The 15263-nt window shown below is 56.4% G+C and overlaps 1 protein-coding gene across 3 annotated transcripts in view; it reads right to left on the reverse strand.

Moving 5' to 3' along the window:
• The window catches only part of PAX7 (paired box 7), a 94264-nt gene extending 79227 nt beyond the window's left edge, over positions 1 to 15037 (reverse strand). For 2 of the 3 annotated variants that reach the window (XM_028108586.2, XM_088023044.1), the window contains exons 1-4: positions 14953 to 15037; positions 12126 to 12361; positions 11401 to 11530; positions 10365 to 10499 (exon numbers count right to left, since the gene is read on the reverse strand). In XM_028108586.2, the coding sequence (XP_027964387.1) occupies positions 10365 to 10499; positions 11401 to 11530; positions 12126 to 12361; positions 14953 to 15037 (586 nt within the window). The remainder of the gene's footprint in view (positions 1 to 10364; positions 10500 to 11400; positions 11531 to 12125; positions 12362 to 14952) is intronic. The other variant, XM_028108587.2, reaches the window with a different exon arrangement.
• Positions 15038 to 15263: the final 226 nt, after the last annotated feature.

The following is a 15263-nucleotide window of genomic DNA, read 5'->3' on the forward strand; positions in this document are numbered from 1 at the left end:
CGCCCTTATTTCCTCCGCGGCTTCAGGAGGTGGGGAGGGGCTGTTATCCCCACTAATCAGACGGGGAAACTGAGGCTCGGGGCCCTGGAAATCACTGAGGCGGGCTCCTCGGCAGAAGATGAGCTCCCAGCATTCAAACCTACCCCTCAGCCAAGAGGGGGAAAGGTGTTTTTGTTTGCTTGTTTGTTTTTAGCAAGGGGAGGTGAAGGCGCTTTTACAGCGCTAAGCGCCCCCGATGCAAGCTCTGAGCGCACCAGCTACACTTAGTCCTGTCACCTGGATAGGCCATTGAAGGGAAAGTCCCTACCTGAGCACAATTTGACTCCCGACAGAGGAAAGTTGTCCCTCCCTCATTTATTAAAGAAAGTTCCAGAGCCTCTTTAATTAGGGTTCACTCCCAGCACCTCCAATCAATCCCAGAAATGCCAGCGCCATAATTCAGAATCTTACCCCATCACTAAAGATGGGAGAAGGTGGGAATTTGCTGGCAGCGGGAGTGACCATAATAGAGGTAGGGGTACAGACTGGGGCCGAGGGGACAAAAAGCGGTAGAAGAAAGCAGAGGGGCATCTCGTAGCTGTGCCCTTTCTCACACACACATTCACTGGAATTTCATTCTTTCTATAGGACTTCTGATTCTCCGAAGAGTGTGAATCTGAGCTCAGGAAGTCCAGGTGAGGAGAAAAAACTGCAAGGATGAGGAGCAAGAAGGTGGAGGGGGTGGACAGGGGGTGGGAGGGTTTCATGCAAAGTTGGTCTGGAAAGTTCCAGGTTCCTCCATTCTGCCTCTGCACCAACAGTGGGAGTTGGTTCTGTGGTTACAAGAGAGTGCAGGAGAAAGAAGCTCTTCTGCAGGCTTCCACGGGGGCTGAGAAAGTTCTAGAAGGTTCCTTGGAATTCCCCCTGACCCCTACCAGCCCCAAAGTTGTTGCTCTGGAGGCGAACTCTGAATCTGATTTTTGTGCAGCCCAGATAAATCCGGTGCGGACTATAGGACAGGTACGTTTCCAGGGAACCGAAGGACACACAATCTCCATGCAGAAGGATACACAACACACCAGCCAAACACACGACACCCCACAAAACTTCCCCGAATGTTGCCTTCTTTCCACCTTCCCCAGTCGCCTAGAGACCCACAACTGCAATTCGAACCAGGAGTGGACCCTCTCCATTTGTTACCCCACAGAGGCTGGCAACCGGAGGGAGGGTCCTATGGAAAGGCAGCTACCCCCCTCGAATGGGGCTCCTCTGGGTCTGGGTCCCATGGAAAAGACCCCAGAAGAGTTCAAGGTGGAGTTTTCCAAGCTACTTCTTGGGCTGACGCCCCCCCACCTTTTTTCTGGCCCCTTCTAGGGTCTGTTTGATCTTTTTGCGGCGGCAGACAAAGAGCACAGTGAAGGGGAGAGGCTCCGGTGCTCAGCGGCTGGCCTCTCCTACCTCCTTCTCTCAGCTCGAACCCAGGGCGCTCCCAGGTCCTGTCGGATGCCTGTGACTCCTGAAGCCTGGTTGGGGGCTGCCTGCCATATCCGGCTCTGGCCCCAGACACATCCTGTTGTTGCGCGCTGTGCGCGCGTGCGCGCGCGCGCGCGCGCGCACACACAGGCAACACTCACAAACACCAAAACGTACAGGCAGCCTAGCAAGGCGGCAGGCACACACAGAGACCCAGGTAAACACGCCCAGAGACACATGCACTGAGGCAGGTCTCTTCATCGTAGGCTTGTTTATTTTCTGTCTCAACCACCTGGCTCAAAACTCTCTGAAGGCAGGGACTTTCCTGATGTCTCAGGTACTCCTGGGCCCTTAATGCAATGCCTGGCACATAGTAGGTGCTCAACAAAATTTCACAGACTGAAGAAATTCACCCTTTGAAACAAATTTCAATTTCTTTTTCTTTCTTTCTGCCTTTTTTTTTTGTGGGACAGACAAAAGGGGAACACAGCATTTGTGCTCATTTCATCCTCAGAAAGGACGCTTCCAACAAATGAATGGGGGGGGGTGGGCTCTGCTGCCTCTGTTTTGGAAAGGGGAGGAAGCAGCAAGGGCCAGATGGAGGGCAGGCTTTCAGCCTCAAACTCTACCCTCCTCCCTCCCCCCAATTCCATCTCCTCATCCTGAGCTCCTAGGCTCCCGCTCCAGGGATGAGCTGCTCCTCTGAGAATATTGGAGTCACCAGGAAACTTGCAGATTGGAGGTTCCCAAGGGGGTGTGGCCTCTAGAGGCCCAGAGACCTCTTTATACTGTAGGCAAAATTCTGAATGTATGGACTTGTATGATTGGTCAGTTTTTTTTTTTTTCATTTTATCCAATTCTCCAAGGGGTCTAGGGTCCCCCCAAAGGACAAGAAGCTTTGACTCAGTCCAGTTCTCTGGCTTTCATGGGAGAAAACTGAGACCCAGAGAAATTGAGCAAGTTGTCCAAATGACATTGCTCATGAGCTGGGGCCAGGATAGACACCAGAACCCTTCCTTCCCGGGCCCACCACGTGCACTCTGCCCCTGCCGATTCCTCCTGCCTAGCGCAGCTGGCTTCAGAGGGAGACAGGGAACGGGGCTCTCAGCCGCTGGGAACCTGTGGGTATGAACTGGGCCCAGAGCAGCACGAAGCCTTCAGCTCTCCAGGGTTGCAACCTCGCCTTTACTCACCCTCCGTTCTGCCGCGTGGGAAGCCAGGGAGCGCGGCGGCGGCGGGCCTGCGCGCCACCCCTTCCCAAAGCTGGGGCTAAAACCCGGAAGGCAGCGAGCCTCCCTCTCCGGCAGTGAGACGGGCCTGTTTATTTAGCAGCGTTCTGAATAAGGGTTCCCCGCCCGCCCCCCTCTCCTTGTTCCTAGTCCCGACTGGGCCAGGCTCTCGGGGCCGGCCCCTTCCCAGAGCCCCGGATCGGAGCGCGGAGCTCAGGCCCCCGCCTCGGGGTCGGCCTCCCTCCCGCTCCGCCGGCCTCCCTCGCTCGCCTCTAATTAAGCGGCGGGATCGCAGCGAGCCGCCGGGCCGCGCTGTAATATGATGAACTGCCTTTGTGCCAGTGTCACCGAAAGCGCTTCTGATAAGGGGAAGCCGCCGAGGATCAAAAGGACCACAGCGGCTCGCCCGCCTCCCGCCGCCGCCCGGCTTTGCGCGCTCGCCCTCTCCGCCCGCGCTCTCCCGCCGGCTGGCTCCAGGTCCCGCGGTTTCTCCTGATCTGCCTGTCCCATGCCAGCCTCTCGGTGGTGACTCTGCGTCCTTTTGTCTTTCTCCCTGCTGCTCCGCGCCCCTCTTGGTCCTTCTGCATTTCTCAACGTCCTGGAACGCTCCAGGCAGGTTCTCTTAGGCCCGCGCTCCGACTTTCTCACTCTTCAATTTTCTAGCGCACAGCGTTCTCCCTCTCTCCCCACTGTTGCTGTTCTCCTCCTTTCTGACTCTCTCTCGTGCCACCTCTGTGGCTCTGTGGCTCCCCGGTGTCTGCCATCCCTCTCTTGCTCATGCCCTGGGCTCAGGCCCAGCGCCCAGCCAGGGCCCTGGCGACCAAATCTTGGACCATTAGCTGACCCGCTGTCTCAGGGAAATCGGAGGGATCCTTCCTCAGCAAGCTTGCAGTGCTCTGCGGCTCCTCGAAACCCAGCCTCACTCAGCTGCTCACCAGAGGGCCAAGCAGGAGTGCCCCAGGCGCCCTGGAATGCCCCTGGGGCCTCCTCCTGGAAGCATAACTTGGGGTACACACTCCTCCCCTCATCCCTCCTGAAGCTGCAGTGCGGGGAAACCTTTCTTCTCCCCCAGTTCCAAGTGCAGGGGACCCCCCCTTTGGCGTCCCCTTCCCTACACCCCCTCCTTTGGCCCCCACCTCCCCTTTGCCCTCGACCCTTTCTCTTCCTCCTCCAGGCCCCTCCCCTTCGCAGGCTCCTGGTCCCGTCTGTGCTCTTTTTCTGGACCCCTTCCCTGCCTGGCCTCTGCCTACCCTGCTTCACTGCTCCCTTCCCCCCTACCCCCACCCCACTTCGTTTGAAGTTTTTGGAGAGATCTATCTACTAATGGCGAAGTTTCCCCCTTAGGTCACCGTTCTGCCTTGATTCGATTTGGGAAGGCAAGTTCCCTCCCTCCCCCTGCCGGACCCCAGCCGGGGCCAATCGCTCCAGAGCAGGTCAGAAAGCGCTGACCCCACTTCCACCTTTTCCTCTTTCAGCCAGAGTTGGGGGGAGGGGGGAAAAGAAGGAAGGCGTAGGACAGCAAAAACTGAGGGGGGCAACCCAACCTTCCAATCCCCTCTTATCCCCATCCCCAACTGGGTTTCCTAATTACCTCATTAGTCTGGGGTGGGAGAGGGGGAAGAGCTATTTTTCTGGAATTCCTGGAATGTGCCCCCCCCATCTTAGTCATGGCCTTCAAGGCCCCAAAACCCCAGAAGCATCTCTCTTTTGGGGTTTCTCTTCTGTGCTCCTAACAGTAGGAAGGCTCCCCCCTCACCAAGCTCTTCTGGGTCTCTTCTGTGGGTGTGAGTTTTGTCTGGCTTTAGGCGAGCTCTTGGGCCAGAGCCAGTGGGCCTTACACATTTCAGGTTTCGGTAGGTGCCCATTAGGAACCAAGCCCTCATCAACTTTGCCCATGATGGCAAACGGGAACTCCAAAGAGGCAACCTGGAAGGAAATCTCATTTGCTCAGCCCTCTCTCTCCCTATATAAAAATAGGTGTGTTTTTATATAATATTATTTATATAAAATTTAGTGTGTGACAACTCTCATTTTCAGAAAGACATTCTTTTTAAAAAAAAAAAAAGCCCAAATAATCACCTTACTGCTTTAAGGCTACTGTTATATGTGCTTTTAAATCCTTCCATGTAAATTCCACTGAAAAATTTGGAAAGCTGTGAAAGGGGAGGGGGCGGCGGGGGTGGGGGGAGGTTAATCCGGGTTTAACGCCGAGATGCCGTCTTAGGACCAGGGTTAGCCTGATTGCCTTATCTCTTCCCAACATTTGAGACGCCCATATTTCACCCAGCCAAATAGCTCCAAGAGCAGCGCAGATGGCTGCCGTGGTCGCGCCTCAGGAAAATGTGTTATTAATATCTAAATAACTTCCCAATACTGTCTGGTAAATCTCCCCTCAACCATTCCAAATGATGAATTCGTTTGAAGTCTTCCCCCAGCTTCATCTTTTCAATGTCCCTCTCTCTCTCTCTCTCTCTCTCTCCTCTCTTCTTAGCCAGGCTTATTTCAAACTGGTAAATATCTAATTCCCTTCACGGCTGTGCCGAGCACACGAGTCTTTTAGGTACAAACGCCTCCAAACAGCCGGTGTGTGGCGGTGCGTGCCCGGAGGTGAACATAAAACCCGCACGCCTTCGCGGTGGGGGACCTCACCCCGTTTAGAAACGCATTCGGGAGACTGGGGCTGCGTGGGAACCTCAATCTGGGAGCCCAGCCCTTCCTCTGCAGGCCCGGGGGGCCCTCTCCTGGTTCCCCGTGAAGTCCCAAAGGCACCCCCCCAACACGCATCTCTTCCGCGCCTCCTGCCCCCCACCACCGCACCCACAGCCCTTCAAAGGCTTCCCTCGATCTCTGGGGCGGATAATTACCCTCCGCTCTCCTGTTCTCCCTTGTTTCAAGTTTGTTTGCTAAATGTCTTCTATTAGATTATGTTCGTTCATTCCCCCTCCAACCTTATCTCCTTCTGTCTCTACTCTCCTTGCCCGTCACACTCGATTTAGGCACGAGTTTATCTGGCAAACAGTTTGCCGACTTTGTTTATTTACCGCGGGTTCCGGGGCTGCGAGCAAGTGAGCGAGTGAGCGCCAGTGTTTGCCTTTGTAACACTTATCTCATTGTTGTTCTTCGTTAGTCTCAGCTCCCTCCTTCCCCTCTCTCTTCTTCGGTTGGGGGGATGGAGGGAAGAAAGGGGGAGTCCTGTCGGCCCAGTGTGGGCTCGCCCCCTCTCCGCTCACCCCATCCCCCCACTGCCCGGGCGCGGCGGAGCCCTCGCCCCCCCTCCCTCTCTCCCTCTGGTCTCACTGAATATCCACCACTGAGCGCAGCCTAAAGCCGGGGAATTGCCTGACACCCTCCCATCTTCCTCCGAGCCCCCATTATGCGAAGCTGATCCCACTCTGAACAGCCTCAAATCCCGCCTGGACTCTGTTTGATTAGATTGCCAACCCGGGGTAATCCTTTGATTTGGTGGAGTGTCAATTACCTTTCTCTAAACACACATTTACAGAGGAGGGAACTTGTTGGTTTAAATCAATGCAGATTGTTTCTTGATAAATGGACTATCTCCATCCCCTCCCTCGCTCCCTCTTCCCAGGCCCCTCTCCCTCTACGCCTCCTCCCCTTCCTTCTGCCGCTCTCGCCATTCCGGTAAACAATGCCCCTTCCAGGTGTGAAGCCGGGGGAAAAAAAATGGTGTGGGCTGAGGGGAGCCGTGCCCCCCTTCCCCTATTCATGAGCTCCCCCGGAGCCTAATTAAATTTGGCAGGTCCTTGTACACACAATCAAAACAGCTTCCTCCAGTGTAGCAAACGACCGAAAACCGCATTAGCAGCTAGTGGCGCTGCCAAATTAAATTGTTTCCCACCTCCTTTTACAAGTGTCTAAAACCGTCACTTTGGGCTCTCGCCTCCTTTCTGAGCCTTCTCGGTCATCTCCCACACACCTGTAAGTTTGCTGCTTTAAAAATAAATTAAGGAAAAATGCACAGAAACACAGATCTGCCTCACACACACCACCTTCGGCCCCCACCCCAGATGGTCTTTGATCGGGTGAAGTCGGCAAATTCTTGGATGGACTTTGACAATGGCACTTCTCCCCACAGAGGAAATGCACGCTCTTCTTCTAAATCTTGTGACACCCCCCCCTTATTTCATATTAACTGTGACCTCTCTGGGCGTTGTGCCCTAGAGACCCAGGTGGAGCCCCATGTCTGATCTGGTCAGTTTCAGCCTAAGTTTGTACATAGTCAGATGCATGAGGCTTTGGTGTTCTTATTGTTTATTGCTGTTGTTATTGCCTTTTTAAAATTATTATTATTTCTTCACACTGACTCCCTTAGCTCCCTCAGAGAAATGGTTTGACTTTTTGCAAACCCCTATCAAATTTCCCACCAGAGTTTCCCTGGGCTCAAGCTAGGAAAATCTTTTTCTTTCCCATCCGTCCTCAAATCCTTTCCCGGTTGGGTCTCTGGTCTGTGTCTCCCCTGATTCTTCCAGAAGGGGTGAGGAGAAGAGAGTCCAAGTGGATGAGGGCAAGGAACTGTCCATTTCCCTCTCCAGGTGAGCAGAGCATGGCTGGAGCCCCTATCCTCTGTGGTCTGAAATTCTCACAACCAACAATCCTAATAACTCAGTCTTAACAAGGATAAGAGCAAAAAAAAAAAAATATGAACAGCCTCATGAATATCAGCCCAAGGGGAGCAGGAGTGAGCTGTTCAGAGATGAAAGTGCACAGAAATAAAAGCTCAATTTAATCTGCTTTAAAACCCTTCAACTTAACGTTTGTGCTTCAAACTCTGAGAGTGAGGACTGATTGCGGATAAATAGTTTCTTACCATGCCTGGGAGCTATAACACCCTTCTGCAACACAGTTTCCTATTCAGCAGCCCCAGTTTTCATTACCAGCTCTAATAAGTCTTAACATTATTAAATGCCAAGCGGACGATAGGGAAAAACGGACTCAGGGAGGGATCTCTCTTTAGCGCTTAAAGAGGAGAGCTCTTAAACCCCTTCTTGGAAGGCTCCCCGCCATGAGAGGGGCAACCCCCGGAGAAAGCATTTGTCAAGAGCAAGAAACCAAAACAAAGTTTGTGGGTGTGCACCCCTCCCCCTGCTCTGCCCTTTGAGGCATCTCTGCCTCTCCCCACCTGGTCCACTTGGGTGGAGGTTAGGAGGTCTTTTCACTTCTAACTTGGCCATGAAACTGATGGCTGGGGCCTGGGAGAGAGAGGAGAGGTTCCAGCTGGGTGGTTCACTGGGATGCCTGCCTACTGGCTCAGGTACTCAGGGGACCAGTATGTTTTGTCCCAGGAGGGACAGACAACCCTCCCTCATCCCCACTGTCATTCTGCCCATTCCCACCCACGTACAGACACCCTGCACATCCACGCAGAACCCCACTTGCACAGAACACGACCCACGGCACAATGATCCAAAGGCCCACGGACAAACAGCCACCCGGAGAGTCACATGCGCTTACGCAGCCATCCAGCTCACGGTCCCAGAGCCGACGTGCCCACTGTCACTCAAAACCTGCCAGGCTCTCTGGATACCAGACCCACGGATTCCATTTCGTTTCTGCAGCTCCTCTCCAGACTCAGCTCTTGTGCTCTCTGCCTCCCCATCCGGAACTGCCAGGCTCCTCCTAAACCCTTGGAGATTTGGAGCTTCCTGGTTCTGCTGCGGGGAAATCCTCTCTCCAGCGAAGCTGCCTGTGAGCCAGTTTTGTGTAAGCCCTGACCCGCGCCAGAAGCACCCAAACTCCCTGGAGCCAAAAGGGTCCCCAAAGCACAGGCTTTCTACCCCCTTCCTCTCCTTTCCTTCTTCCTCAGAAAAGACTTATTTTGCTTCCTCACAGACTGAGCTAGACAACCCCCCGCCACACACACACACACACACACGCGCGCGCGCGCGCGCGCGCGCACACACACACACCTAAAGTCTCTCCAAATAAAACCAAACCTCCTTCTGCCTCTCCCGGGTACTTCTCAGAAACGGTATCTGTTGTGTGGTATTTCTCCAGGAAAGATCATTTCAAGTTCAATGTGCCCCACCCCACAAAAAAGAAGTCCAAGCAAGTCCCTTTCGGATACAAACTGAAGTCAGGAGTGGGCTCTGGGCCGCCTCCGCCAAGCCTGGGGCTCCTGAGCAGCACAGGGGTAATTCCCACTGCAGACCCGAGGCTCCGAGGCCGGCCCCGCACAGCGGGGTGCCAGGCACAGCTCGCTCCCTTTCATCCCTCGCCCTTTTGTCCCTGGCGGGACAGGGCTCCACTTGGGGCCCTGAATGTCAGTAGCCCGCCCCTTCCCCAGCTCTAGGCTGCTCTCTCAAAGGGGCTGCCCCTGCCCCTCCTCCCACCTTCCCCCTCGACCAGGCCTGTGGGGGCTGGGCCTTCCTGGGTGTTGTCTTTGGAAGCCGGCTTTGTCTGTGAAGTTCATCTTCAAGGTTGGGAGAGACTACTGACAACTGGAGAGAGACCTGGGCTAGGAGTTCACAGGAGGCAAGGAGAGGGGTCCCCTGAGACACCTCTGGAAAGAAACTCAAGCCAAATGTGCTCTTCACAGGTTTCTAGGTTTGGGGCACTCCCCCACTTTTTCCAAAGCGACCGCTTTGCAGGTTTTCGTGACCACTGTCTTTCCTGTCTGCTGCTGCCTCCCGGCATGCCCGTCTGTGGGCTCGCTCCTTTTCCCCAGCCAGTCTTTGTGACTCTGGGCCTTCTATTTCTGTTTCTCACCCTCCCTCCCCCGCTTAAGGCATGCTTACCGAGTCTCAAAGAGAACGTCAAGGGGAGGGGATAATGAGGAAGACTTTCCCTTCTCCCGAAACTTCCCCTGCCAATAAATACAAGCACACTCCCCTCCCCCGGGTGTGCAGACGCTTGAAAGATAAACGCCTTCCCTAGCAGACCAGAGAAAAAGAGGGGCGCAAGCCTCAGACTCCAGCCGTCGGGGCAGCGGCGCTGCACGGGGGGGAGCGGGTGGGTGCAGTCGGAAGCTTTCTCCCCGCCTGAGATCCTCCGATCCTGGGACTTGGGGAACTCGGTCTCAACGACTGGCCCCGCCAGAGGCAAGCGCCCGACTGGTGCACCCATCCGCACCCACCCGCCACTCTCTCGGTTCGGGGCCCTGGCAACGCGGGGCTGAGGGTTAGGCGGCGGGCCTCGCTAATTTTTATTGATTGCAGCGGTCAGTCAACTGTCAGGCGGGGTTTCAAGGGACCGTTTAGAGAGCGTGTGCGGGTCTGGTTAACAAATTCATTTAGGGAGCCGCAGGTCGGCTCCTCCTTCCTCGCCCCCCGCCCCCTTGTCCAAGCATCCTATAAATAATAGACCGGGACTGGGACTAGCCGCCAAAACGCGGGCCCCGCAGGGCGCACGCCCCGGAGTGCCCGGCCCGGCCCTGCTCCCGGGGCTCGTGCGCTCGGGGACGCCCAGTGCACCAGCCTGCAGCCGGCTCCCCGGGGACGCCCAGGCCGTCTGCGCCCGGGCTCCGCGCTCTGCCCTAGTCCGGGGCGCACGGAGGGGGCACCCTCCGCAAACCCCGAGGGTCTCCCGGCTGCCCCCCGGGGCTGCGAGTCCGCCAGCTCAAGTGCTGTCGCTAGCCGTGGGCGGCGGCAGAGAACCACTGGCCCGCACCCTCGCGAGCAGGGATGCGGGGTTCGGCGGCGGAGGCCCCCCTCGGAGGTTCCCTACCTTTGTCGCCCAGGATGCCGTCGATGCTGTGCTTGGCTTTCTTCTCGCCGTCGTCCTCCTTCTTGTCTGCTTCATCTTCCTCCTCTTTCTTCCCGAACTTGATTCTGAGCACGCGGCTAATCGAACTCACTAAACCTCAGAAATTCAAAGGCAAAAGAGCAAGTATAAGTTGTTGGGGCACTGGAGCCAGGCGACCTGGGCCCCCAGGAGAAAGCGGCGCAGTCCGGCCCTGCAACACACTGCGAGGGGATTCACACCCACTGCCAACCCCCCTTCCCCATTTAAGCATTTACATCCAAGTACAGTCGCCGGCTAGGGAAGCTGGCTCCCCTGGGACACTCTCACGGTGGCATTCCTCTGCTCCTCCTTGCACACACTTGTGCCTAACACGGTCACATCCCCTAGATGCACTCACACCCACACCCACTTCCCCAGGACCTTGCCAGAGGCCCTCCAGCCCCTGCGGCTGCCACCTCTACACCCAGGTGTGTGTCCCCTCGCTGCACGCCTGGATGCCCCCCGCCACGTGCACACGCGCACATTCACCCCAGGCTGCTTTCCGTCTCACGGGCAGCGTGGTGGAGGGCCTCCATATTTGGGAGCCACTGCTGGCTGGTGACACTGACAGGACAGAAGAGTGACTTGGGGAAAGGGGTCCAGGGAGCCCCAGGGAGATCAACCCTCCTAGGACAGACCCATCTTTCTAGGCCACTTCTCTGAGAAAGAAAGCCCCAAGGGAGCTTCTGTTATCACCCAGCCTTATAGGATAGCCTTCTGTCCCTCCTTCCTCCTCTTTCTTCTTTCTCCTCTCTCTCTCTTTCCTCATTTTCTCTCTTTTCTTTGCTCCTTCTGTCCGTCCATCTTCCTTTCGGTTTTGATTCCCTCCTTTGCCCTAACTCTTCATTCCTGCTCCCTTTCCTCACAAGTCTCCTTGGAGCTCCCCATCATTCACCTTCCGTCTTGTCCTGTCCCGCCTCCAGCCCCGTGCAGCGGAGCCCGGCCAGACTGGGCTTGGCCGGCTCAGCTGCCTTCTCACCTGAGGGCACGGTGCTGCGGTCACAGTGTCCGTCCTTCAGCAGCCTGTCTCGGATCTCCCAGCTGAACATGCCTGGGTTTTCCCTCTTGTACTCCTCGATCTTTTTCTCCACATCCGGAGTCGCCACCTGCTTCAGAGGTGGAGGTGGGAGAGCAGGAGCGGAAAGATGGCGTTGGGGGGAGGGAGACACTTTTAATATCAAACTCCCAAGAGCCCCAGGCCAGGCTGGTGGCTCTGGTTTCCATGTCCCTCCCCTTTCCCCCCTTCGGAGATTGACTTTACCCTTTCACAAAACCTGTGCCTGGTTCCCAGGAAGGCAGCCAGGTGCATAGGGTAGTCATAGGTAATAAGATAGAACCTAATTAGGACTCTTAGGATCGCCCCCCCACCAACTGCCCCGCTCACTATTTCAGGCAAGACTGAGGGGGGAGATTTCCCTTGGTCTGGGATGATGCTGGAGGTCGGGGCCGATGTAGGGGCAGCCCAGGGATGACTCGTTGGCCGCAAAGACCTGGGCAACCTGGAACCTCAGTTATCTTATCTCCTAGAAATCCAAATAATGAGAGGGACATCTGGGGGTGAGGACACCCTCCTCCTGTACTTTCCATAGGAAGCATTTGGACACCCCAGTGGTGCTGGATGACACAAGGTAGTGAGAGGGGCCACAACCAGGATCCCCCAAACATTGGAAGGCCAACTGCCAGCTCTGCAGCAAAGACACTCACTCTGGGCTTGCTGCCGCCAATGGCCCCAGGCCGGATGGACCCAGTCTCCTGGTAGCGGCAGAGAATCTTGGAGACGCAGCCGTGTGACACACGCAGCTGACGGGAGATGACACAGGGCCGGATGCCATGGTGGGCCATCTCCACGATCTTGTGGCGGATGTGGTTAGGCAGGGGTCGCCCGTTGATGAAGACCCCACCAAGCTGATTGACCCGGCCTTGGCCAAGTGGTGTGGACACTGGAGAAGGGAGGGGAGACGAGGAAGGAGAGAGGCACAGGGTGAGGATGGGGAGGAGACAGCGAGCACACCCCTTGACTCCAGTGTTGTTGGAGCCCCAAGACCCCTGACAGAGGGACTGTGAGTTCCCCACGTTTGGAGGTGCGGCAGTTCAGAGGTCAGGAAAAAACTGTCAGAAAGCTGAGAGAGGGTCCTGGAAGGATGGAGAGAAAAGTCACAGCTGGCTGCTACAGTCCCCCAGATGCCGTGTGCCCCCATTCCTGCCACACTATGGGGAATGAGGACACACTGGAGAGGGATCTGATGCTTCTGAGAACGGGAGGGAGAGGGCAGAGCCAAGAGGCTGATGGAGTCTCAGGAGTCTGTGGGACCAGGGGCTCGGTCCCCCAGGATGCAGTTTGGGCCGCAGGTCTGCTTGCCTCTTCAGGAGGCCAATTGCTGGCAAGATGTGGCCCCTCTCTCTGCTCAGTTCCATGCCCTAAGTGGTCAAGACTGGTCCATTCTGGGGGGAGCCAGGAGAGGCTGGTTAATTACCAGCATTTACAGCCCTGGCCTGGGCAGCAGATCTGTCCTACTTGCACTTGAACAGCCGAGGGACTGGTGACATGATGCTGTTGGTCGCTGCCTCTGGGGTCACCGGGCTGTCCCTTGAGGGACTCTCCTTGCTTCCAACCCCTCTCAAAGTTCTTATTTCGTTTTGGGGTGATTTGGGGAAGACGCTCTGCTGTCAGCGAGCTCCCATATCAAATAACCTATTCGGCTTCAGAAATCCATGATCTGTCCCTGCAGGCTCTGTGAGGGTGGTGCACGGAGGGGCCAGAGTCTCCCAGTGTGGGTGACTTTGGGAACCAGGGAGACAGGCTCCCCTGCTGTATTGCTGGGGAGGGGAGAGCTCCTCGGAGGCCTTAATGCAGTCTACACAATTTCCTCACAGAAGGTTGGGGGACACCCGGTGCACTAATCCAGCCTCCATCCCCCCAATTTGGGGACCAGGCGGCTGCAGAGATCTGGCAGATTAGAACGATTTCACAGACGCGGGAGTGGAGGGAGCTGCCAGTATAATTGGAAGGGAGGAGGCGAGAAGGGGCTCGGCTGCCGAGCGGTTCCTACCGCCTCCTCCCTTGCGCTCCCGGTCCCCCCACCTCTCTTTGTAAAAGTAGGTGTCTGAAGCCACCTTCGGATTTAATCAGAAATCGTGCGTCGCCAAGTCAGAGTCACTCGGTCTCCGTGGCGGGATATGCCATTAGCGCTCGAGAGCTCTCGAGCGCCCAACTTTATATTCAAGAGCCTCTTTAGCGACCGGCGCTCGGCTCTCCTCAGTATTCTCCGTCATGTTGGGCAAATATTGTTCTAATCCGCCGCGCGTCCTCGGCCGCCTGTTTTACTTGCATTCGCTACAGGAGAGTGCTACCGCAAATCCCCGGGCTTGCGCGCTCTCCCGCCTGCGTGGTTGCTCGCGCGCACTTGATCACGAAGCCACTCTCTTCGCCTCTGTCTAATTCAGGGACCCGCGCCATCCCGCTGCCAGAGGGACCCCTCCCTCCCCAGATCGCGGGCGGCCCGCCCGTCCATCCCCTCCCCGCCTCCTTTCCCCTTCCTCACGCACAAGGGGCTCAGACAATTACAAGAAGAGTAATTAAAAAATGAAAGTGGCCCCTATCTCTCACCACTCCCCTATGACACCCTGGGCTACCCACCCCCCAGAAACCCAGTCATCCCTCGGTTGACAGGTCGAAGGCCTTCCAATTAGTTTAAAAAGAAAACAAAACAAAAACGCAGGAAAGGGTCTTGGCAGCGCGCTCCCACCCTTTCCTCCAGCCGGGAACCCGTCCCCTGCCGGTCGTCTCTGCTCGCCCCGGTGCTGGGTATTGACGGAGGACACATTACAGAATTCACGTTTTCCCCTGTCTGGACACCGCGGGGCCCGCTCACGGTCCTGACGGTCTCTCCCAGGAGGGTTGCAGAGTTCCGAAGCCCGAGTGAAAAGTTTTTTGGGGGGAAAATCGTTACTATTTATTATTTCAAATGACTTTGTTTCCAAACCAAAAGGCAGGAGTTTCTGTCTGGTGCTTTGGAAGAAGCGGATAGCCTTCCTAGTTGAGACACAGAAACTATCCCACATCGCTGGTATTTCGAAATAAAAGGGATCGGAGGACCATGCGAGGAGTGAAAAAAGGAACAGTTCAAAACGAGAGTGGAAAGCACTGTGGCCGGCGAACGCAGAGAGCTGAGAAAGAAACCGCGGGGAAAGTATCTGAAAATAGTGGAAACGAACTGAAATTCGCTAGGACTTGAAATTTACTAGCGGCCGAGATCCGCCGGGAGTTCGTCCTGCGGGGGAAGGCCAGAGCCCGCGACCTGTGAAGCCACGGCCGCCGGTCACTGAAAGCCGCGCAAAAACGGACAGGCGTCGGCCCCTGGAAACTTCCGGGGGTCCAGCGCCCGGACTCGGACCCCAGAAGAGAAGGGGACCCCTCCTCCTTCCCTCCCGCTGCCGCTGGCGCCGCCACCCCCTTGGAGATCGCTGCCTCTCCCAGGACCTCGGGTTCCCGGCGGAGGAGCCGAGGCGCGGCGAGCCCAGGAGCTCTTACCTTCCAGAGGAAACCCCGTGCGGGGATAGTTCTGCCCCGGAGCCGGCCGCATCATCCTCGGTACGGTGCCGGGAAGGGCCGCCATTCTTGCGCACGCCGGGGACGAATCCAGAGTCGGCAAAAATCGCCTCCCGTCCGCTCCCTTCACCCCTGCTGCGATCTCTTTCTTTCCTTCTTCTTCCACTTCTCTTTTTTTAACCTCTTCCCCCCTCCGCCCCTCCACACACGCTCCCTACCCCCACCCCCCCACCCCCGGCTGCAGTCCAACGCGTCCAGAAGCTGGGGAGGGGGGCGAGGTGGGGGCGGAGGTT

The sequence above is a fragment of the Eumetopias jubatus genome, unplaced genomic scaffold, assembly GCF_037043125.1.
Source record: "Eumetopias jubatus isolate StellerSeaLion01/CBP00866 unplaced genomic scaffold, mEumJub1_p1.0 scaffold_4, whole genome shotgun sequence".
Taxonomy (NCBI): Eukaryota; Metazoa; Chordata; class Mammalia; order Carnivora; family Otariidae; genus Eumetopias; species Eumetopias jubatus.